Source organism: Cygnus atratus, chromosome 1 (genome assembly GCF_013377495.2).
Source record: "Cygnus atratus isolate AKBS03 ecotype Queensland, Australia chromosome 1, CAtr_DNAZoo_HiC_assembly, whole genome shotgun sequence".
In the NCBI taxonomy this organism is placed as follows: Eukaryota; Metazoa; Chordata; class Aves; order Anseriformes; family Anatidae; genus Cygnus; species Cygnus atratus.
In genome coordinates, this window is record NC_066362.1 from 74,811,491 (window position 1) to 74,834,669 (window position 23,179).

The 23,179-nt window shown below is 38.4% G+C and overlaps 1 protein-coding gene across 11 annotated transcripts in view; it reads left to right on the forward strand.

Moving 5' to 3' along the window:
- Nucleotides 1-23,179, forward strand: part of SCUBE1 (signal peptide, CUB domain and EGF like domain containing 1) — a 213,891-nt gene that overhangs the window by 46,601 nt on the left and 144,111 nt on the right. For all 11 annotated transcript variants that reach the window (XM_035540961.1, XM_035540960.1, XM_035540959.1 and 8 more), the window contains exon 4: nt 9,422-9,556. In XM_035540961.1, coding sequence (XP_035396854.1) covers nt 9,422-9,556 — 135 coding nt within the window. The remainder of the gene's footprint in view (nt 1-9,421; nt 9,557-23,179) is intronic.

Consider the following 23,179-nt stretch of genomic DNA (forward strand, 5'->3'; position numbering starts at 1 on the left):
ATTGTTTAGGGTTTGATTATATAAGAATAAGCACCCTGGTCCCAGTGCATCAGAACTTTTTGGCACCAACTAGATATGAGTAACGATGTCCACTGCCTGTGCAAGTGCAGCATTTTCTTGAACAGGCCTGAGACTCACTATATGCCATCAGCTGTTCAGTACTTACAAAACCCTCTGAAATTCACTGTATAAACATCTCGGAGAAGTCTAAGAAACTTGGACAAAATAACTAGAAGAACTCCTCTTAACTATAAGTCCAGTTTGAGTTAGGCTCTGACTTATGGAAAGGACCATAGGCCAAATCTGTTTGTGACTGCACATTGAAAGAACATGAAAACTCATTCTTGTGTGAGAATATCTTGGGTATGAACTGAGTTTTGCTTTGAGTGTTTGAATTTGAAATCAGAACTCAAAGAAGAGCTCTAGGAAATTGGTGAGTGTACAGAGCTGCCAATAAAGAAGTTCCAACAAGCATCCACTTTGTAATTTCACACAGGCTACATATCTGAATGGGACTTCAAGGAGTAAAGTTGCAGAATTTGTCAGTGGACAGTCAATCCATTTCCCTTAACTTGTAAATAGTTTTCCCTCTGACTCAAGATCCTGTACAACCAACATCAGATATCTGGGAGTAAAAGGTAGGAGGGCTTTTAGTGGAATGAATTGTCCATGGAAATTCCTGTCATTTAATTATTAGCTTGTGCATGAAACACAAGTTTTATTCTCTCATATGTGTATTTAAGCTATGTGATGTAACTGTGAATGTTTTACTTATCTATGTGAACATATACATTAACTTCATATGTTGGACACAGAAGGCTGTGACCCTTAAGTACTTTGATTTAAGGGGTGGGGGGGGGGAAAGTGCACTGTTGCTACTGGTGCTCTGATGAAAATGATATACAGCCCTAGTGAATTTTAGGGGGAAGGTGGAGATGAGGAGATTCTTTGGTTTTGATATGTTTGGGGATTTTGTTTGTTTGTCTTGGCTTTACACTATCAAACCAGCTCCAAACTTAACTAAATTCATTACTTCTTTCCATAGTTATAATGCTTGTGAAGTCAGGTGGTTTTTTTTTTGACTACTGTTGGGTTTCACTGATGATTCCCAAGACTCTTACTGATCATGGCAATGGTGACCTCTGTGTGAAAAATTCATATGGCTTACTGTGTTAATTTGTTGAGTTGCATAGCACTAATACAACTTGCTGCAGCTTACATCTACTAATGGGTGGCTCCTGCTCAGCTGTTGTTCAGGTGTCCAACTGTTTTCTAAGGTTGTTTTCTTAAAGCCACGTCATCAAAAGAAAACAATTAATCAATCTGGCTTGTACTGGATATGTTGAGTGGTAAGCTAGTATTTCCACTACATATAAAAAAGAAATGAATGTTTACCGTAAGATCTTGAATATCTTTCAGGTATTTTTGTCAAGAGAAATCAGACAAAATACTGTTTCTAAGTACTGCTTTTGTGTTACTCATGTAGGAGAGTGGAAATGCTGAAACAGTTTCATATGTGGTATAAATGAAAATTTGCCTAAATATTTTGTGCCAAATTATGCATTCATTCACTGAAAATGCAACTGCTGAAACTATTCAGAAATTCAGGTTGCATTTATGAAACTCTTTTCACAATGGAGATCCTTTGAGAAATATTTGATGTGATCTACAGGAGCAATTTCAGTGCTTTCAGAACATTTTCAGAATTTTCATGTTCCCCAAAAGCTTAAGAAGTAGATAAGTGCCTGACTAAGCAAGTTTCTCAGCTCCTGATACAGTTTCCTCTTCAGTGTAATGAAGGTTGTGCTTCAGACTCTCCTGTTAATCATCTTCCACTTTTTGTGGACTTGAAACATTATTTATAGAGATAGTGAGAATGACTTTGTAGCCTCCTGGATGCTGCAGTGCTTAGGGTAAAATCCTCATCTGATTCTGGAGAGTCCCCTGGGTTACTGAGAGAGAACAAAGAAGTCACCTCGGGCTTCTGAACGATTCATTAATGTAGCCATTTCCTCAGCTTTTATTACCAGCGCACAGGAAGAAAATGCTTCTTATGATATAGACCATGAGGATGTTACCAACTTGAAATGAAAATAGTTTCATTTTCCATGTAAAGTTACATGCTTTGTTTGACCCAAAGGAAAATATGTTTCATTTTTGTGTGTGAGAGAGAAAATAAGCAAAACAAAACAACAAAAAAAAAAAAGTACTTTTGAGTTAATCCAGACCAGATTTTTCTGGTCCTGGCAGTGTCTCTACATAGATGTAAAAGAAAGTAGGTATAAGCAGTAGTTAACCTGGAAGAAAGATTTAGAGTACTACTTCAGCTGAGTGTGTAGCAGTTAATGAGGCCCCAGAGAAAGACCAGAGGCAAGACAAGCTAAGGGACAATATGATAGAATGGATAATTTACTTAAGTTGTACCAAGCTTTTCCTTCAATTCATCAGGACTGCTGTTTGTTTGCATATGTCATTAACTTCTCTCTTAGTTTATAGAGGATTGTTAATCCAGCATTGCAACTCTGAGTGGCCTACATTCAATTGAACATCAGTGAGAACTGCAAGCTTATTGCTAATGGAGCTGTGGCTCTCCAAGCCTCCCATTAATGTCAAACTGGAGGCTGCTGGCTTTCCCTAGACAGTGACACCGCAGATGCAAAAAAGCAGGATCAAATTCATACAAAATTATTTTAAAACCCTATGTCAAAAAATGGAAAACTTATTTAAAAATAATTGATAGGGAGCTTTGTTGTGTTTAGGCACTGTTGTGAATTGGCTGCCCTGTCTATGTGTCTGTCTAAAATTCAGGCATGAGTACCAAATGAAAAGATAGAAGCACCAAGTAAGATGTCACATTAAGGAGCTTTTTTTATTTATTTATTTTGGAAATGCTAAAAGTTGTGAAAATAGCTTTGGTGTCTTAAAAGGACAGGCAGTGGTGCCCAGTTGTTCAAGAATGGAACAAGCAAATGACGTCAAGAGACTTGAACTCAGTGCAACATTGGCACAATGTCCATGGAGCTGTTTCCTTCTGCTCAGCAAATGGGCAGGCATCATGCACAACAGAGATGAGGTCTTACATTAAATTAGTATTTCCTATGCTACAGATAGCAAAGAAGTCTATTTTACTGAGATGCGCGTAGAAAATCATGGGTCTTTATAATCTCATTGATTGTGAGGGTTCAAATTTAAGAGCAAAATGCCTTAAACCAAATACTGTTGCAGCAGATCGAGTGTATTGCAGGAAAACTGAACCACTGTTTCCACCTCAGATGCAGATTTGTCTGTGTTTATGGTTTTCTTAAGTGGTAGTTTCAATAGATTAAGTAGATTATTACAAAAACTGTTGGAGCAACATGAAAAAATTCCTTAGGTTCATTGCCCATAAGAGGCATTTGTTACAGCCATACTTAGAGCACGTGTGTACTGTGAAGTTTAAGGAATACCACCATGTTTCACAAAGCAGCTGCAGGAAAAAGATTTTGAGCATTTCTTTTCAAGTTCTGTGCATCTGTTAACTGCACACAAATAAGAAACCTACTCTGTGGGTGTTCGGGTGATAGGTGATTGTAGCCCATTAAGAGGTGGGGTTCTCCAGGACAGGTCATGAGCATGTGTATGGTGTTGTACCATTGCACATAAGAAAAGAGTGGTTCTAGGGAAACCTTGTGTTTTACAATATTCATTGATCATTTTAGAATGGTTTGTGTATTCATCATCAAAAGTGTCCTTGTGATTACGTACTCATGTTTCTCTTTTCTGTAAAATGTCCTTTATTTATCAGGGAAAGGTTTTTTTTTCTTACTTTTTTTTTATTTCAACTCTGGTAAACTTTTTTTGGAAAAAAAAAAAAGGATTTTATTTTTTTGGAAAAAACAGTGGACTTCTCAGCAAAAGCTTCCTTGAAGATTTCTGAAACCACAATAGTGAAGTTCTGGATTCAAGGGCTTGGTATTCTTTTTTCCTTCACCACATTTTTCCATTTCTTTCTGAAGGAAGGGAACAAAAAGCAGAATTCTAGCGCTATGTGCAAATGGTAGAAAATTTGAGCCATGCTTTTAAATTCTTGTTGAAGTCTGATGTCAAATCTCCTGGAGACACAAATGTTGTGTATGTAGGTAGTGGTCTCTTTCTTCTAATATTTCCCTTTGTGTTCTCATATAAAGTTGGTGTAAGAAAGATGGTTTAGCAATTATTTCAATTAATGATCCCTGTTCTCATAGCCCCCTCAGCTGATGCCATGTATTAGCTTTCCTACCTTGACATGTCACTACTTGTGTGACCATTCCAGCAGGAACACCTGCCTGTAGCATCTCACCGGAGATCTATCTTGAAATCAGATCTTCCAAGACACCCACTCCAATAGAGAATCATAGTGCTTGAGGGGAATGGAATAGAGAAGTGAGAAGAACACTTGCCAAATGTTGCTGTCATTAACATTAATTTCTAGAAATGGGCACTTGTTTTAAACACGATGTACTGAAGTCATTTGAATGATCTCTGTAATAATATTTGTGTATAGCTGTGCTTTGTAGTTTGAAATAGACGAGGTAGACCATACAAGGCTGAGGGGGATCGGTAAGATCAAGAAACATATGAAAAACGCAAGTAGGGAATGAATATTAACTGTATATTACAATCATGGCATTAGGGGACATTCATTCAGATTATGAAACAACATGTTTGAAACAAAAATAAGTCTTTAACTCAATTAAATTGCACCATCATGTTGGGTTCAGAAGAGATTGGAAAAATTAATACAGGAAAGGTCCACCAGTGGCAATGGCATGGCTAGTGGTTTGGGAAGGCTAATAGGTACATGATCACAGGAAGCAGGAGGGCATGTCAGTAATGATTCTGTTCCATCTGTATAGTCTTTCCTGAGTATCCACTACAAGGCAATGTGAAAGATAGGATGCTGGGCTAGATGTTCTTTTTGTATTATAACAACTATTACTATGGTGAATGCAGGAATGTGATTTTTGAGATTTTCACCCTTTTTTTTGGTTAGAAATATTCAGAATGATTTTTTTAAATTCCAAAATTGCATATTTGTATTTTCTGAGCTTGACATTGCTGATAATTTCTTTTACATATACAGTATATCCTTAGTGGTGTTTAGTTGCTAACTTCTGAGAAAAGTCTGCAGTAATGCTGTCAGAGTTCATCTCTCTGTCACAGTGTTCCACAATGGGTAAAATAGGCTGCTTAGAAAAATCTTCAGTAAGTTTCAAAGAATAACTTAGAGTAAAATGTACAGGATTGGTTCCCTGGATCATGAGTCAAAGTCCTGTTTTCAGAAGACTCCAAAGAATGTTAATGCAATGGTAAGTGAATTGTTCTGTCACTCCTAAATGCTTTGGAGACTTCAAGGATGACTCAGATTTCTGAGGGGCTTGAGTGCTTACATGAATGCTCACGTGACAGAAAAACGCCAGAAGGAAGGAAGAGAAGATCATGGGAGGAATTGGACAGTGAACATACTGTTCTTGTCATTTGACTCTGTATACCATTTCCATTTTCGTGTCTTCCTGCTTGTGGTTTTGGTTTCAGGCACCCTTGGCAAACCTTTCTCCCTCATATCCAAACAGGACACATGGTCAGAATAGCTTCTTTAGGGCAGATACTGAAGGAAGTTATGAGCCAGATCAAGGTGAAATACCAGTGGAGCTTGTTTGAAAAGTTCATCAGATAAATTAAATGAGAAACTGAAATCATTTGTTTATGTAATAAATAAAACATCTATCTTTATCATCTGTAATGTCTCCTACTCTTTGATACTGTTCCACACTACCGCTCTCTTAGAGGATCTCATATTACCAAGATACAGAACACAAGTTTGATTATGTGAAGGCAGTGGGCCAAAAAGCTAGAGGTCTTATGCAAATTCAGGTATGCATTAATTTGCATCATGCTTCTAATATATAGATGTATCTCTCTATGTATGTATGTATAGGTGCATCCATTATCTTTCCCTCTTATTTGGAAGATACTTATTTCCCAGCCCCTCCCTAAGCTGGATTTTCCCTTATTCCTTGATGATGGCTAGCCAATTCGAAGTTCGGGTCCCAATCTCCTTGGAAAAACAGGTTTCTCACACTGGTCTAACCCCTGTATAAGTGATTCTAGCCGTTGTGCTGTTAGTCATTTTATCTATTTAAGTATGTTAGTAAGGAGTAGTTAAGAGCTTTTGTCAGATAAAGAGCCTAGGAAGTGGATTTGAGTTTCCATATATCAGTTCTAGGGAAGAGAGAGACCTGCACCCATCGCCTTGGGGCTGCTGTCCACAAGGAGGTAACCCTGGTCCTCAATAAGATGACCAGTGTTAGTGAATTTTGTGCAAAAGGTAGCCAAAGAAGACATACCTGCTCTTAAAACCACACTTTTTATAAGGAGAAATAAAGAAAGTGAGCTTTGTATTTGTGCTCATTTTAAAAGACTTAAAAATGGGTTTTAGCGGGGCTTAAAGCAGATGTTCAAGAGAAAGGATTTTGCATCATCAGAAGTGGCTTTTTTTTCCTGTATTAGTGTTAGGCCTTGGGGTGCAGGTCTCCAGCAGGTGTAAATTGTCATACAAAGTGACAGTAAAAGCTGCTGAGGATCCACCCTCAGTTTTTCACAACAGTCAACAGCCCAGTTTGACATGTAGAGCCTCCAAAACCGGAGCCGGAGGAGCTTTATTGAAAAACTGACTTATTTTAGTGTTTATGTGGAACTTAATCTCTAGAAAATCTGGTCCAAAACGCAATCTCACATTTGCTGCATTACCAGTGTTTACATGTTCAGCTGGGCAACTTGGGCTGCATTGAACTGGAGTTGCACAAACAATGAAAAAAAGAAAAAACATCTTTGGCAGCTCTTTCATTTCTAAGTTTTGAAGAAATTCAAATTGTTTTTTTTTTTTTTTTGAAGGATTTTTTCTGCCAAACCTACCAAAACTTGAGTGCATTGGAGTCAATGGAGTTGTCTTTCCTAACTTCAGAAGACTTTTTTACACCATTCTCTAAACAGGGTTAGTAATGAACTGACCGCAAAGTGATACTATTGGAAAGAAAGTTTGTCAAGTAAATAATTCAACAGATATTTTGTAGGCAGCCATGGCCAATAGATTGCTTGGTATGGTGGATATTATGCAATACTGTCTTTTAAGACTGGAGTAATACAGAGTGCTCCAAAAACCCTAATCCTAATGTGGGATTGAAGCCTAAGAAGAGACAGTGCTAATCCTGCACCACCAGGCCAACATTTATTGGAAGGCATGTGTTATGGAGATACACATATGGTAGTCCTAGATCCCAGCTGTCCCCTTTCTTCAACTGCTCCTCTTCATAAATGCACATTAAGATCATTTCGAGGCAAGTAAGTGAAAACAATTGGAAGAAATTCCTCATAAAGCATTGTAACTTTTATTCCAGCGTAAGGATTTGAGGGTTGGTGGTAAATTGAGCTGTCTCCTTACAGAAGTGGTAAATCACCAGCCTTTACTATCAAGAGCAGACAATAATGTTTATAAAATCATTGCATTTGTTTCAGGTTATTCATCAGAGCTGGAAGGCAATTGTTCAACTTGCTTTGTGATACTATAAACAGAATGCTTGGAAGGCCGCATGCTTTGTAGCAAAATTTTAGGGTTTGTACAATTACCAACTGAGACTTTTTCCTTCAGGAAGTGTTCAACTAATCTTCTAGAGAGGTGAGCCTAGATTGCAGTATGCTGTTTTAAAGGAACGAGTTTGAGTTGGCACTAATATGGCAGCAAGGCCTGCTGATTTACAGATGAAAGTTCTCACAGAGTTGTCCTATTTGTCTTTCCTTCTCATACTGCAGTAAGCAAGGAAAGTCTTCACTTTTCCTTTTCTTAGGCTCTCCCAAACTACTCTGATGGGGTTATGAAATAGGTTTGGATCTGGAAAAGGCTAAGAACTGTGGGCAGGGAGGATGTTGACACAGGAAATCTGAGGCAGTAGTGCTTAAATAAAATGAAACAAAATAAAATAAAGGAAAAGGACTGTCTATGTACTTGCATTGCAGTTCAAGACAGGAGTAGACAGCCTGGTTTCCGTGGGTATTGCTGTAATTACCCTAGAGCTTTCTTTCTCTGTGAAAAAGTGCTTGAGTTTCTGTCATCTACATGAAGTGTGAGCAGCACAAACAGCAATAGCAGGCTTAGTTGAGCAAGCTGCTAGGTTAAGTTCCTGCATTAGTTACCAGCTAAGTTTCTCCAGCTTTTCTGAGCTTCCTGGCCTTGCCTGGAAGAGTACTGGCAAAAGCAGCTTGGTTTTACTTTAGTGTATTGTGGCCGGTCCTGCAGGAATTAATTTCTGAAGGAGCTGTGCTAGCTCTTCTGAGGTTTTCAATGTTGTTAATCTGTTTTTTGTTTTTTGTTTGTTTGTTTTTGTTGTTTGTTTGTTTGTTTTAGCTTTGGTGTTTTTTTTCCCTTTCCAAAAATAAAATGAAAGCAAAACATAACACCAAATTGTTTGCTAACATGTTGGCACATATGGTGGAATAACTAACTGGTGGCAGCGTGTCTATAAAAAAAAAAAAAAGCAAAACATGGATTTCTCAGGTGGCAAGTTGCTTTTATCCAAACAGAAAACAGAAAATGGGTATGATACACCTTTTATGAGCAAACAGGAGGGTTGCAAGGTTGAATATGGGTCAGACATCTTTTAGAGGCAGTGTTTTCCCAATGCTGAAATGCATGTTTCTGTCAAATGCAACAGCGTAAAAACTTTTTATGCCAAAGGGAGGTGATTGGGGGAAGGTGGGGTAGGCAGCAACCCTCAAAACAGCCAGTAGCTAATGCTGCCTTTGGGGTCTTATATATTTGCCTATTAAAATGACAATAGAGACATGGAACATTTAGATTTAAGAAGCCTTCTTTTCATTAACCAACACTAAACAAACTGACAAAGTAGGGAGTTATGACTCCAGTAATTGAAACATGCTGTTCTGTTCAAGACCAGAACTCTATAAAGACTCTTTTTACCTAGTAATGCCCTTTGTGTTTGCCTGCTACCCCTGCTAAAAATTCTGTAGGCCTGAAGTATGTCTTTCCAAGCAGAGTGGGCATGACAGAGTGCAACATCGCACTTGGCAGATGGGGTCACAGCCTTTCTAGAACATTAACGTTTAGAACATTTATTGCAGACTGGAAATCAATTTGCAGCTCAAAATGCATGGAGACTTTGCTGGACTCCTCTGAGCTGTTTTTATTTATTTATTTATTGTTATTTTAACTATAAACCTGGGATGCAGGAAAAAGAATTAGATGGATTAATTTAGATTGACCGTGATGGAGTCTGGGTAGTTTTGATTAGTTTAATTTGCAGTATGCCTTTTTATGGATTCCCTGCTCTTCCATATGTGTGTTCTGAATCTTTATATTACCTTGCATTTCTTTTTCCTTCTCTCCTAGATGTCGATGAGTGTCAGGATAACAATGGAGGGTGCCAGCAGATATGTGTAAATACTATGGGCAGCTACGAATGTCAGTGCAAAGAAGGCTTTTTTCTGAGTGATAACCAGCACACCTGTATTCATCGCTCCATTGGTAAGTGTCTAGAAATCAGTTCAAGCAGAAAGTGCTTTGAGAGGGTTACGAAAAATCATTTCACTGGTTGGTTGGAATTGGTCAATTCCTCTGCTACCCAAACTTGTAGCACAGCCATAAATAAAGCAAAGGATAAGGCTTCCGTATGAAGTAGAAACTATACATGGGTCAAACAGCAGGCTCTTGGGACAGGCAGAGAAGAGATTTTCAAATGGCAACTTTCTGCTTCTGACTTTAAAGACTCAAAAACTTCTCATCTGTTTATTGCATAATAGTTTGCCTGTCTTTTACCTTAGAGAGGGTGATACCTTAAATCAAAATGAACAGCTTAAAATGAACAGCTTGTTGCTTCTGGAAGTTATGTTGTTGTGTTTTTGTTTTTTTTGTTTGTTTGTTTTTTAATTTTATTTTTTTATTTTTGCCAGTCGTGTAACGTATTGCGTCATTGTAGACATGATGGCTGATACTATACTGACACATCATTTTTCTTTGGTTCTGTACTGTGTCTGGGGTGGATTAGAAAACTGCTTCTCTGTTGCCTGTGCATTAGCAGCAGAAATAAGGAATCCCTGCAGAACTATGGTCCTTGTCTGCTGCTGATTTTGACTAGAATAAGCAGCTCTCCCTTGTCAGACATGGAAGACAAGTTTGAGTGGAAAGGGAGAAAAGAAAACAGCATAGCTATAAATCTTTGCAATTAAGTGGACTCTTTATGTGTTCGTTCAGACTTCTGGTGACCCTGGCAGCAAAGGGAATATATGCTAGCAAACTCATTTACCTTAGGCAATACAGAATGACAAAGTAGCAAGATGAGTCTGGTGATCAACAATATAAGTATGCTGTAAATTTCAGTAAGCCACACAAATGGTTCCGAGCTATTTTAAGTCACTAAAATTAACCAGAAAATCCTACTTGAACTTAGAGTATGAATTTAGTCACCCTGTTTACAAAAAAAACAAATCTTTGTAGTCTAGCATTTCAAAAATGTAAATGTATTTCTGGCACTGTGTGCCTGCTTACACAAAATTGTAATGACAAGTAGGAAATTTGATTTTTAGAAATGTGAAACTCCAGAATATATTCACAGGTCCACTTTTCAGCATGACTGTTAAGTTTTAAGCAATTGAAGTATTTTGATTATGACAAGGACATGCAATTAAGCTCCATCAGCCAGTGTATTTTAAAGGTTGTTATCTAACAGGTTTTTATTTATCCTTTTCAACATAAATTGTTCACATTTCTGTCCAGCATAAAGTAACACTGACACAAAGATATCCAACAGGGCAAGGAGTAGTAGCTGGAGGCTTAATGAAAACCACTTGCAGAGCGCTGTGATACAATCATTATTTCAATCTGCACATTATAAAAATTCCCTGTTGTAATAAAAGAGAATTTAGTTGTCTGAGGTGGAAACTAATGAAATAAATTTAAAAAATGAGACTCTAAAGGCAAAAGTTTTTTGTAAGGAATAGATTTATTGAGGAAAATAGGTGAATTTTTATGGCAAAGAAGATTTCTAATTTGTAGGAAGGACTGGGGGAGTGGACTTGAATGTTGACTGCTGCATGCACTTAATAAATAAACATGGAAATAATATATTCGTTAACTTATTTACAAGGAAAATGTCAAATAAAACATGGACATTTAATTTGAAGCAATATCTTCACATTATTTAGAGAATTGGAAAAAAAAAACACCACCAAATAGACTGATAGTGGTTGCAAAGTATTTTACAAATAGATGTTTTGTGAGCTTTGAAAAATAAAGTACCTATTTGCAGTAAAAACAAACATTAAATTGCAGTGTCATGATCCCCCACACAAATACATTGGGTGGGTATGCTGGAGGAAGGAAATGAGATGGAATGATCTATTTCAGTTGTCAGAGGTGACTGAACTGCAAATAGTAAACATTGTGTGGTGAGAAAGTAAATGGCTTTTTTTTTTAATATCTGTGTTTACTTGCTTTCATCTGTCTCAATTGTAAATGCCTCTACAGAAACTGTGGGAATGCAAAAATACCAAAATACTTCCACCAATCCGTTCAGCGAGAATTGTGCCTAGTGCTAGATTATGTCTATACCTATGTTGGCAAACAAGGCTGAAATGGACAAAGGCATAACACACATCTAGCACTGCAATCCAAACACAGAGGTGCTGAATCACCAAAACACTCTGCAAGCTTGTTGACTTTGAGCATAATAAGATCCATTAATTGTAGTGGGATTACTTTTCTGTCTCTGAAAAATGCATATGCAGTCACACAAACCCCCTGTCTCTTCAAGGATTCAGCTAATCTAAATCAACCACAAGGTTCGTCATTCAGTTTGCTAGCTACCACTTTTTCTCTCCTGTTTTCAAATGCCCAGGGAGAAGTACTGCAGGGTGCTTAGGATGCACTTGGAGTCAGGATGAGTTCAGAGAGGAAGGGGCTGTACCAAGCCTAAGCAATGCCCTCGCTGTGGGGAAGCTTGCCTTCCTCAGCCTTCAGCAAGGCTGGTGCTTTGAGCTCATCAGCACATTCAGGTGTTATGGTAGCTTCAGATTTGAGAAATGGCAGTGGATATTTTCTCAGGTGTTGAACAGAGGAAGAAATGTGTCCCTTTTTGCACTAACCAGCCAAGGGAGAAGTATCTTGTGATATGACGCGTCCTCTTTATGACTGTTAGCTGCAGTGTGAGAAATGTGCTGTGCTTGTCTCAGTGGTTTGCCGGGTGTGTTATACCATCATGGTAGGGGGTTTTAATATCATCCTTGTGTCCCAAATGGCACATTGCTTGCAGTCTAGAAGTGTTCTCATTATTTCCCGTGGACAAGAAGGATTAGTGATCTACAGAGAAATATAAATTTTGTACCAACCAGAGACCAGGCTGACATTAAAGCCAGGGCATACCCTGGTTTCCCAGTATTTGCTCTATTTCACCATCTTTGTTATAGGCCTGCTGATTTCTTATGTTTAATCTCTGCATCTTTTGGGAGGAGACTATGCCCAGTACAACTTACCTCATTTATTTTTGCATAAAACTTAATTTCCCTTTGCCTAGTTTACTCACATTAATGATCACAACAACAGAGGGAGAGAGAGAGAGAATGGGAGGGAGTGCGGATTGTGAAAGATATGGGGAACTTGTTTATCTTAATTACAAAAGTCAGTGTGAAAGCTGTAAATTACACTCGAGACGCATTTGTGTTTCCTTGTGACTTGAAAAGAAACCAGAATAAAACAGCTGTTACTGTATCATCTCCAGCTCCAGAGGGAACATGTTTAATAAATGCGGAGATTAGAATCATACACTGTGGTTGTGACTGAGTCAGGTGAGGGGGTTACAGCATGTTTTTCTTTAATATGCTGATAAGCTAAAAGCCCCAGTTTAGCACATCCTTAAGCTCCTAGCAATATCAAAGTTAGTTAAAAATCTGAACTGGACCTAAAAGCATCAAAATAGACAGAGTTTAGCTACATGCCTGTAATGCCCCTGAAGTTGAGACTGTGCAAGATGAAGGGTACAGTATGTCCCATTTGTATTCCAACTATTAAAGGTGTTGTGTTCAGGAGCCCTGGTGATAAAGTGCCTCTCCAGACAGAAATCTCAGCCGAAGCAGTAAAGAAAGCTATTACTGTCCCACCTAGAGAGATCAAGTCACCTAAAGCACAACAGGTGTTTGCTCACAAGCCAGATGCTTCATGAGTTCAGTGGCCAGGAAGACTTTTGCCGTTTAAAATTTCATGCCTTGAATGAACATAGTTATATTAATGGTCTTATATATGCTAATTGTTCACTGCCAGTATTTTTATACAGCTAGTGTGGTGGTTTTACTCAGGTGGGCAGACAAGTTCTACCACGGCCGCTCTCTCACTCCCCCTCCTCAAAGAGCAAGGGGGAGAAAGTACAGCACAAAGAGCTCAAGATTTGAGATAAGGATGATTTAATTAAAGGGAAAAGGGAGTGGGGGGGGAAGGAAAAAAAAAAAAGAAAAAAGAAAGAAAAGAAGAGGAAAAAAAAAAAAGGAAAAGCTGCATGGAAGCACAGAGAGAGAAAAGCAGTTACTCTCTAATTCCCATCAATGAGTGATGTTCGGCCACATCCTGGGAAGCAGGGCCTCAATACGCGTAGCCGTTGTTTGGGAGGACAGATATTTCCACAAGAGCCCCCCCCTCCTTCCTCTTTCCCACATTTTATTGCTGAGTGTGACACCATATGGCATGGGATATCCCTTTGGTCAGTTTAGGTCAGCTGCCCTGGTGATGTCCCCTCCCCATGACTTGCCCACCCCCAGCCTGCCGGCTCTTGGGGGCTTGGAGGGAGTCCTGATGCGGTGCCAGTATTGTGCAGCAACAGACAAAACACTGGTATGATACCAGTGCTGATCTAGCTACAAGTGCAGAGCACAGCACTGTAAGGGCGGCTGTAGGGAAAGTTAACTCCATCCCAGCCAAACCTAGCACAGCTAAAAAGTCAGGTGCAATTAGGAGTGGTAATTTTAAGTGGAGACAAGAAGAGGTGGAGTAGTACCAGACCATAGAAGTATGGAGATTGTGATGGTCTGGTCAAATGGCAGAAAAGGTTTTGTTTGTTTGTTTTAATGTGGTTGTCACAGTAATTTTTCAAGCCTGTTTAAAAAAATAAATAAATTAAAGAATTACTTATCCTATTAGACTTATATTCTTAGCAGTTAGGGATTTTGATGTATAAAGTCAAGCTACCACAATCCAGCAAATTACTGTGCTACAAACCAAGTCTCAGAAACTGCATCTCTTTTTGCACAAGTACAAAAATCTAGTCTCAGAGGAAAGAAAAACATGCAAAGTCAAACTGTCTTACGTTTGTAATGGGCTAAGTATTCTTATGAAATGACTTGCCATGCTTGTGCTGATACATAGTACCTTGTAAACTTAATGTTTAAATGTTTAAAATGTTTTAAAAATGTTTAAACCCTTGAAAATTTTGCAGTAGCAGCATAGGAGTCCTGTAACCTGGCATCAAACTACCCAGTTCCTTCTTGTTCTGAGGACTAAAAAAAACCACTTTTGTTCATTTTTTTTTTCTTTCCTGCTTTCCATGACTTATTGTTATTCCTTACCTATTTTCATAGTTCAGTGGGATTTCATAGCAGTAGAGTAATGTGTTAGGACTCCCTGGGAGGAAGCACAATCCCCAGCCAGTGCAGGAGAAGTCTACAGGCTGGGTTTCTGGACTTTATTCCCATCACCGGTGCTGATGCCTTGTGGGACTCAGGGCAAGAAGGTTATTGTGGCTCAGAATTTCTGCAACACACTTTAGAGGACAAAGGTGCTTTTTCTACAGAAGCACAATAATCTATTCATGTTTAGATTAATGTGGAAGGGTGACTTTAAATAATTAAGTATTGCCAGCACCATTCCAGACTTCATGAAGCACGGGGTTTCTCATCTCAACTATGAAAGCCCTTTCATGGTGATGTAACCAGTTAAATTACTCCATTACTTCCAATATACTTGCCATAGCTACCCTGAGTACAGGCATCCCATTCACTGGAACATCATCCTATTTGTCTTTTTAAATTGGAATCCTAATATCATTGGAAAGTAGAGGAATATGTTAAATATATTTTAAGGAAATCAGTTCATGTGCTTTTAGATAACATAATAAGAAAACATTTCACACAGCAAAAGTTTTATCTGGACAAACATACAGAGACTCTGGATGCTTTTTCCTAAAACTGCACTCAGTATGACCGAAGCGTAATAGAACCTAATTCATTTATACATTCATATGTTGCATTTTGATCAATCATCTTTCACAGAATGTAGGATACAGAATGCATCCAGGAAAAAAAGGCTTAACAAAGCATTTTAAATCTCATTGTTCCCTATTAGAAATGTGTAAGCTTTTAAAAGTGTCTACAGTCCACAGAAATTGCTGTACTTTGGTTTCAGGAATTTTTATTTGCTCCAGCAGTCAGTGTGAAGGACGCCTCACCTTTGCTTTCTCCATTGCTCTAGGATGGAAGGACTTTTCATTTTCTCTCCAGCCAAGTTACAACAGGTGACAACATCTGATATAAATTGAAAATAATCTCTCTTAGGCCTGATCTTACACCTATCATGCACCTGTGATTTGTCACGATTAGTACTAGTAAAGTTACACTGGTATAAAACTGATTTAAGTGAAAACTGTCTTAAGTTCAGCTGTAAGGGTAAGCAATAATTATAAAATCATTAAAAACAATATTAGGTGAAAGCTTAGGATTAGATGTGAAAATGTAGTTTACCCAAATAAATGTGCAACAGCAGGTTTTTTTAGTAAAATATCAAAATTGTTAGAAGTTGTTTTTTTTTTCTTTAGCCTTTCACATTTAAGGTCTTCAATAAATGTCATCTTAAATGGTGACTGCTTAGGATATCATAGAACTGGAAGCAAAGGCATGCCACTCTTGCTTTATAAAAGTTTTAAATGTATCTGAAACCTGAGGCTGCAATCTTCCTTTTATAGGTAAGAAACATGAGGTGTAAGCAATACTGTATTGTCTGAAGTCCTTGTAACTGTGTCTGAACTGCAGGACAGATTCACTCCGCTAAAGCAGCCTGTTCCTCAAAGCAGTCCAGATGGAAACAAATACATGAGGAAACGGTATAGGATATGAAATTGTGGTAGTGTTTCAGTATATCCCAAGCTACAGAGTTAAGTAGAGCCAAGTATGGTTTATTGCAGGCCCCTGTTGGGTTCCTAAGCACGAACTGAGACCCATTTCATACTTGTACTCTACAAAATGATGAAGTCTCTACATACTCTACCTTAGTTTTATAGCTCACTTGCCTTCTAAAAGAAAAATACTGCACTTTATAATTTTCTGGGACTTTGGATTAGGTTTGATTCAGAAAGAAAACCAGATTTTGTTCAATAATCATTACCCTGTGCTGCTTTGCTTCAGCTGAGATTGAGTATGCTAGTAAACTAACTCATTAGCCATATACAACGGATTGAGTTTGTTAAAACTCAAAGGAAAACATCTCCCAACTCTCACGAGCAATAGCAGATTGCCAGATATTGTCAAAATCTGTGGCTGAATTCTTAGTGTTGTGCAGAAGCTAGCCTGTAGTAGGTTCCAAATTTAAGTGTCCATGATCAAACAGACATATGTTTAAAAAAAAAAAAAAGCCCCAATGTTCTAGAAAACATTAACTGATATGTAACCAACAAGTCATGTGTAAGTTGCACATAGTGCTTGAACAGTAATAAAAACAGCACAGTTTATCATTTAGGCAGTCATGTTCAACTAGGACATGTAGATAACTTCTCAATGAACCAGAATCTGAAATAGTTTGATGGTGTGGTAGTTGCTTCTGCATGGCTTCATTGCCAATGTCTTTTCGTTTGGAGGGGATGAAACTAAAGGGAGAAAAGAATTGTGTAAGAAATAAGCTGGAGATGTAAAAAAGTGTGTATTGGAAAGAGCAGCTGTTAGAAACACCCTGCAGCAGCATGACAGGCAGCTAGCTTGCCAGGAGGAGCAGAGAATTTGTAAGTCAGATCAAAAATCTCTCCACACCTGTGTGACAGCAAGTATGGTAAACAGTCTGTACCTCAGCTCCTGACTGACTGGCAGTGCTGACAAGACAGGAAAGCTATACGCGCAAATGGGAAAACACACTGGAAACAGTACATTAAAAAGAGAAAAAAATTAAAGAGAAAATATGCAAAGGGGGCTTTCACACTCAATCATTCAATAGCATTGGAAGAGAACCAATATTCTGTTCATACTGTCTGTTCAGGATATAGCAGGATTATACTAAATAAAAGAGCTGGCATGTTTTTTAAAGGCCTCTAGCATCCAGTTGACTGAAACATCAGGTGAGAAAGATCTGGGAAGAATATTAAGCCAGAATGTACTGGAAAAAACTTGCATTCACAAATGTGCACAACAAGTGGACTCTGTTTTAAGTACGCCAATACTTTGAATTTCTCATGATATGTCTCTCTCATGCCATTAGGGATACAATGATGAATTCCTGTCTCATTCTGAATGCTGTGTAGAGATGCTCAGCATCTTTCATACCTACTGCAGTGACTATGGACCTCTCAGTATCTCTCTTACTTCTTTTTCACTATGTGGAGAAATCACCCACAGACCGTAGTGTGGGCACTGTTTCTCTTTTTTGCTATTCATGCCAAATCTCAGAGATGTAATCCAGCAGGAGCTCTCTAGAGGCTGACAGCACAATGTGTTTTTGGCTATAAACCAGTAGGAATTCAAGATATAAATGCTAAATAGTTGTTCATATATACCTCCTGTTCGTTTATACCATACTGTATATAGTATGTATATTGTGGATTTAATGAGTTCAATTAATTATTCATTTCCATGTAATTATGTTTGAGGTTGCTCTGAGCTATTCTGAAATAATTTAGGAGTTTATGGAAATGAGAAGGAAGATGCTTGCATTTAATAACATTGTATATTTTCAAGCCTAATAGTTGCATGCTTTGCTAAGGTTTGCATCCTAGAAGCTTTTGGGTAGTGAATTGTTGTCACTGTTCTTGATGGTACTTTGATTTTTTATTTATTTATTTTGGTACTTGAGCACCAGTCAAGAAAGGGGCCAGATCATACTAGAGCTTGAACAAACTTGGAAAAATTACAGCCTAAGTAAACAGGGTAGACATAGGGCAGAGGACAGGATAAAAGACAGAGTCACACACACAGTGAATGCTTTCACAGCAGAAATGCTGCGGTAGCACCATGAGATAGTTTTAAGAAGAGCCACAAAAGAAGAAGGGAGTGAGACAAGGATGTATGAGCTAAACAGCAGGAGAAGGAGGAAGACAGACAGATAGCCAAGTGGGAATGAAGTGGAGGAGACTAGATCAAAGAAGAAACGAAAGGTGTGGGAGAGTTAGCACAATACAAAACCTATACTTCTCTGTCTCCTGAATTCCCTGGCTCACTAACGCCATTTCTTTTCAGTATCCTCTCTCTTTTAGTTTTCTTTTTATTTAGCTAACTCCTGTCCTGTTTAAACTGTATTATAGTCAAACTACCCAAATTCCATCAATATATTGGAAGACTTGTGTTATTTTCAGTGGAAAGGGGCAAGTGTTGAGACTGCAAAGCAAACCTGCCAGTCATGCACGAGTGAACAGAATGATAACCCTGTAAGAGTTCAGCTCCTCGCATCTCCCAGGAGTCAAGAAATGCAGAAAAAGGGCATTGACTATAACAGGGAGCAAGGCATCATGTGCTGTTGGAGTTCAATATTCTCTGAACTATGTTCACCGCTGATAAGAGCATTGAGCTTATGCAATGAATCAGTTTACCTGCTTTTTATGCATAATGTGTAGGATGATTATGCATTTTCAAGAGGCCCTGTCTGACTTATGCTGAGAAGCTGCTAATATCTTTCTTCTTTTGTACCAAACATAAAACATTCACCTGAGAGTGAAACCTACATCACTTTTGTCCCTCTTTGGTGTGGAGCACCTCCTTTAAAAGTTCTTTTGTGTGTTCATAGCTGATTAAATCACAGAACATGCAATGTAAGCCAATAGTATCCCGTACCGTGAGCATTGTGTTATGCTGGTGATTTACCAGAGTTGGCAGGTTTTCTCCCTACAGGTAACATGGGCTAAAGAAAATATAATAGCTGCTCTCTTCAATCCATATCAAACTGCAAAGTACTAGACAAGCTAAATCTAAGAGCCTCCTTACTCAATTGCTAATTTTTGACAGAAGTTCACATAATCAGTGTTGGTATTTCAGTATTTTGTGTAATGACAAATGGTTATTTAAATTGACATTTGTTTTGGAATGGTAGAAATACCAAGATGGGAAGCAGTGATGTGAACAGTTCTTATGATGTGCATTCCTTGTTCTGTCTGCTTTGGAAGTGAACTGCTAGTTATTTGCTCTTCTAATCACTGATTAATTAGAGGATGTTGAAGGAGTCTACAAAAACTACCTCAGGACTGTAAATCCCCTCTGAAATAGGAACTATCAGGCCATGTGCTGTAGATTATTGGTATAGAAGACAGAAAAGTTAAATAATTTACCTAGAAGAAAAACAGGAAGCCTACAGAAATCCCAAGAGCTTTTCAGAAAAGTTGTGAAGGAATCATTAGACAGAGCGTGCCTTTTTATTGATACTAAGTTGATTTCATCAACCCCCTTTTGTAAAACTGGGTGTCTGTTTTTCTGTATGCTCCTACTAGGAAAATGTTGCAGATGTCTTAAGCCCCATTCTTTTGCTCTGCTATTTAATTCTCTTCTTTCATCCCTGGTGCACTTTAAAATCAGTGATTGATGAGTTACATGTACATGTTTGGCAATCAAAGTGTAGCACAGTGCCTTTGCAAATCCTATCCTCTCCCATCTTCACCACCCCCCCCCCCCCCAAACTTCTCTCATCTGTTTGTTTTCTGCTGGTTCAGCACTGTAAATTGAACAATTCCTGACGGTGCCAAGGAACTCCTTACTGAAAATCCGGATGCCTGATGACTCTGCACTGTGCCCTTGTACTGGGAAGGCAGCCAAAGTTACACTGGGAATGTGTACGTTCTGAAAAGTGAGGTAGAATACAGCTACCTGAACAGGTCAACCAAATGTTGTCAACATTATTTTAGAAAGAGGTGTATTTTTCCACTAAACCAAATTCTGTCCTCTGAAGTAGCTTCTTTTTCTGGAATAATAATAATAATAAACCTCATAGAAAAATAAACAAACATCAAAACTCTGAAACATTTAGTCCTGAAGGGTGTTGTCCTTGGCACTGTACAGTGTGGTAGTTAGGCAGCCTTGTCTGCCTCCATATGCCAGGCAGTGCAGCTAGATTTCATATGTTGTATTACATTATAACAGGAGTGTCCATGAAGCATCTTACCAAGAGGGTAGACTGAGTATTTATTGCAAGAAATAGCTCAAGCATGAAGCCTGGTTTGGCTGGTGAAAGAGCGTATTCCCAGAAGCATTTCTGAATTGCCAGTTTCCTTTCACAGGTGAAATATTTCCGGGTTAGGGGAGCTTTTGAGGAAAAGGTCACACAAAAAAAAATCTGGCCAGCTCTATCAAAGGGCAGCATTTGGGCTGTGCTTGTGGAGAGACTGGCTAACCCTGCCCTTATGGACAGTTGTGTGTTTCTCCCTGTATGCTCTTCTCTAAACTCTGTGTTCCTGCTCCACATCTCCCCAGACAAAATGCTTTTAGAACTCCTTCTAGGCTCCCCAGGAAAAGTTATAATTTGTCCTAAGTGCTTCCTTAATGGACATTTAATTACTCTGCTCTAATTGGGGTCTGGAAAAATATATAATTAAAAAAAAAGCCTGTAATAAGCTGCTTTAAACCAGGATTTGGTGTGCAATACTTTCCTAGCCTAATCTGTGTCTCCCTTTTGAATCCTGAATAGTATGTTTACCTGGACATTTATTTTGAAAAGGCTTTCTATGGAGATCTCAGCATGACTATTTGGCATTTGGCTAAGTTACCATTTGTCTTCAGCTGGCATTAGTTGAAAATACCTTGTGCTGTTGAATCTTCTGAGGATTCACATGAAGAGGTAGTAGCTGTCATTCCTGAGCTGTCCTTCTCAGAAGCTGACCACTTATCTGCCAAATGAACTCTGAATTACTCTGGAGGATTACCTGTCAGGAGCTCACTGAAATGCTCCACGGAACAGCCCTGCCGTAGAGTAAAAAAAATAATAAAATCAAAGAGCACCGGTGGTAATTCTCAATAGTTAGATCCTTTAAAAATACAGCCTTGGTGAGAGCAGGAAAGTCCCACTGTATTTTGTGTGTTGCACTCAGTTTCATGCAAGAGGGACACAAAGTGGCTAAAGGAATTTTTCTGTTGTGCAGCTTGTGGATATGTTTTTAACCCACCTCTGAGGCTTTTTAGACCTAGCTATAAATGGTGCTGCTTCTGCGTGTCCATCAAATTAGCTTCTTATTAGCTATCAAGTGCTTAAACGCAGAACATAAAAATATTTCCAAGCACTCAAAGTTTATGTCACTTAGTTATATATTTTATGGTTTGTTTTGTTTCTTTGTTTCCCTTAAGAAACACCTGTAATGGCCTCGTTTTCTTTTAGTGTTTCTTATGACTCACTTCATGGAGATAATTCTGTGCTAAGCTCTACTACTTGTGCTATCTGAAAAGCAACATAGTGGTCGGAAGTGTGGCTGTGTTGAATGACATCACATTTCCCGTTCTATATTTATTCTCTCCTTGGACTTTCATGATCTGTTTACAGGCAGAAATAAGATTCCTCTGCTTTCTAATCCAATGTGATATCAGAATAAAAATAGTCATTTTTTTCTGCTTACCTTGAGAACCTGCAAATAGTGGCCAAATGAAAATCTATTTTCAAAGTTTAGATGATACTATTTGTCAAAGTACAGAAATCAAATAGAGCTGCTTATCAAGAAGATTTCTCTTTTTGCATGTTCACCCTTGCAGAGCAATGCTTCCTGCACTCTATTTATTGTTACAAGGTCTTGTTGAATTCTGACAAATGCCTCATAGATTCCAAATGATTTTTCTTCACCTTTGTTTTCATAGATGATTCAAACAAGGGATTGATGCTAACTGGATATTCTTCTGGCAGATGTCATGTATATTTCCATGTGCAGCTTTGCCAGTGTGTCGTCATCTTCGTTCATCCTGTCCTTTCACCTTTTCATTCTTACTAAAGAACAGAATACCAGTTAGGTGTATAAATGGAAAATCGGATGAAATAACACGGCTTTGATAGACCATGAAATCTGTGAAGGCTAAAGTAGTGTTCTCTCTGAAGTGGAGATGAGATGCAAGTCTGATTAAACTGGTTCAGAAGTTCACAAACTCCCAGCAATTTCAGTAGGACTTAAACTGGACTCAGGAGACAGTGAACATCTTCCGACAACAGATTGATGATGCAAATTATTTCATTGGGTTACAGCATTGCATAGGTAAATAAAAATGTGAATAACTGTACCATCATTGTAAATTTTTCCCTTCCCGTGGAATAATTTAGCAAACCATTTCACCAATCTGGAGGACAGAAGTGTCTTTAGGACCAACACAGAACTTTGAGAAAGGGGATTAAAAAGTGCCAGGAAGAAACCAATACGTGGTAAGTAAAGTGATGGCAGTTCAGTACTGAAGAATATGCTTTCAAGGATTTTACATAGTCCACTAATCCCAAACACTATTAATGATACTTATGGTAGTAAGAAGTAGGTAGGCACTGTAGCAGGGCAGTAAATAGGTGCTTAGGAGGTTTTTTTCATCTTAAAACCAGCAGGCTCTCTTCTGTGCTAAAGCGACTATTTGCAATGACAAATAAGCCTCAATGCACAGAAAGAGAACAATGGTATGAGAACAGTAGGGTGATTTATGTACACACCGGATGTTTCTCACCCTCCATGTGCCAGCAGAGCATATAGACTTCTGAGTGAAGCAGGTTCTTCCACTTTCATGCTACTATTGCCCTATAAACATTTCATTCATTTCTGAAGTACCGCTTGTAGATTAGGGTTCCACTCATTGTGTTGGTGATAGCATTTGGTCTTCAAGGGCTAATAACATAGTGCTGCTATTTCAGGTCCCTCCACATGAAACCTGATGCTGAGATCACCAGAAAAAAAAAATTAACCATTTGTGACAAGAATAG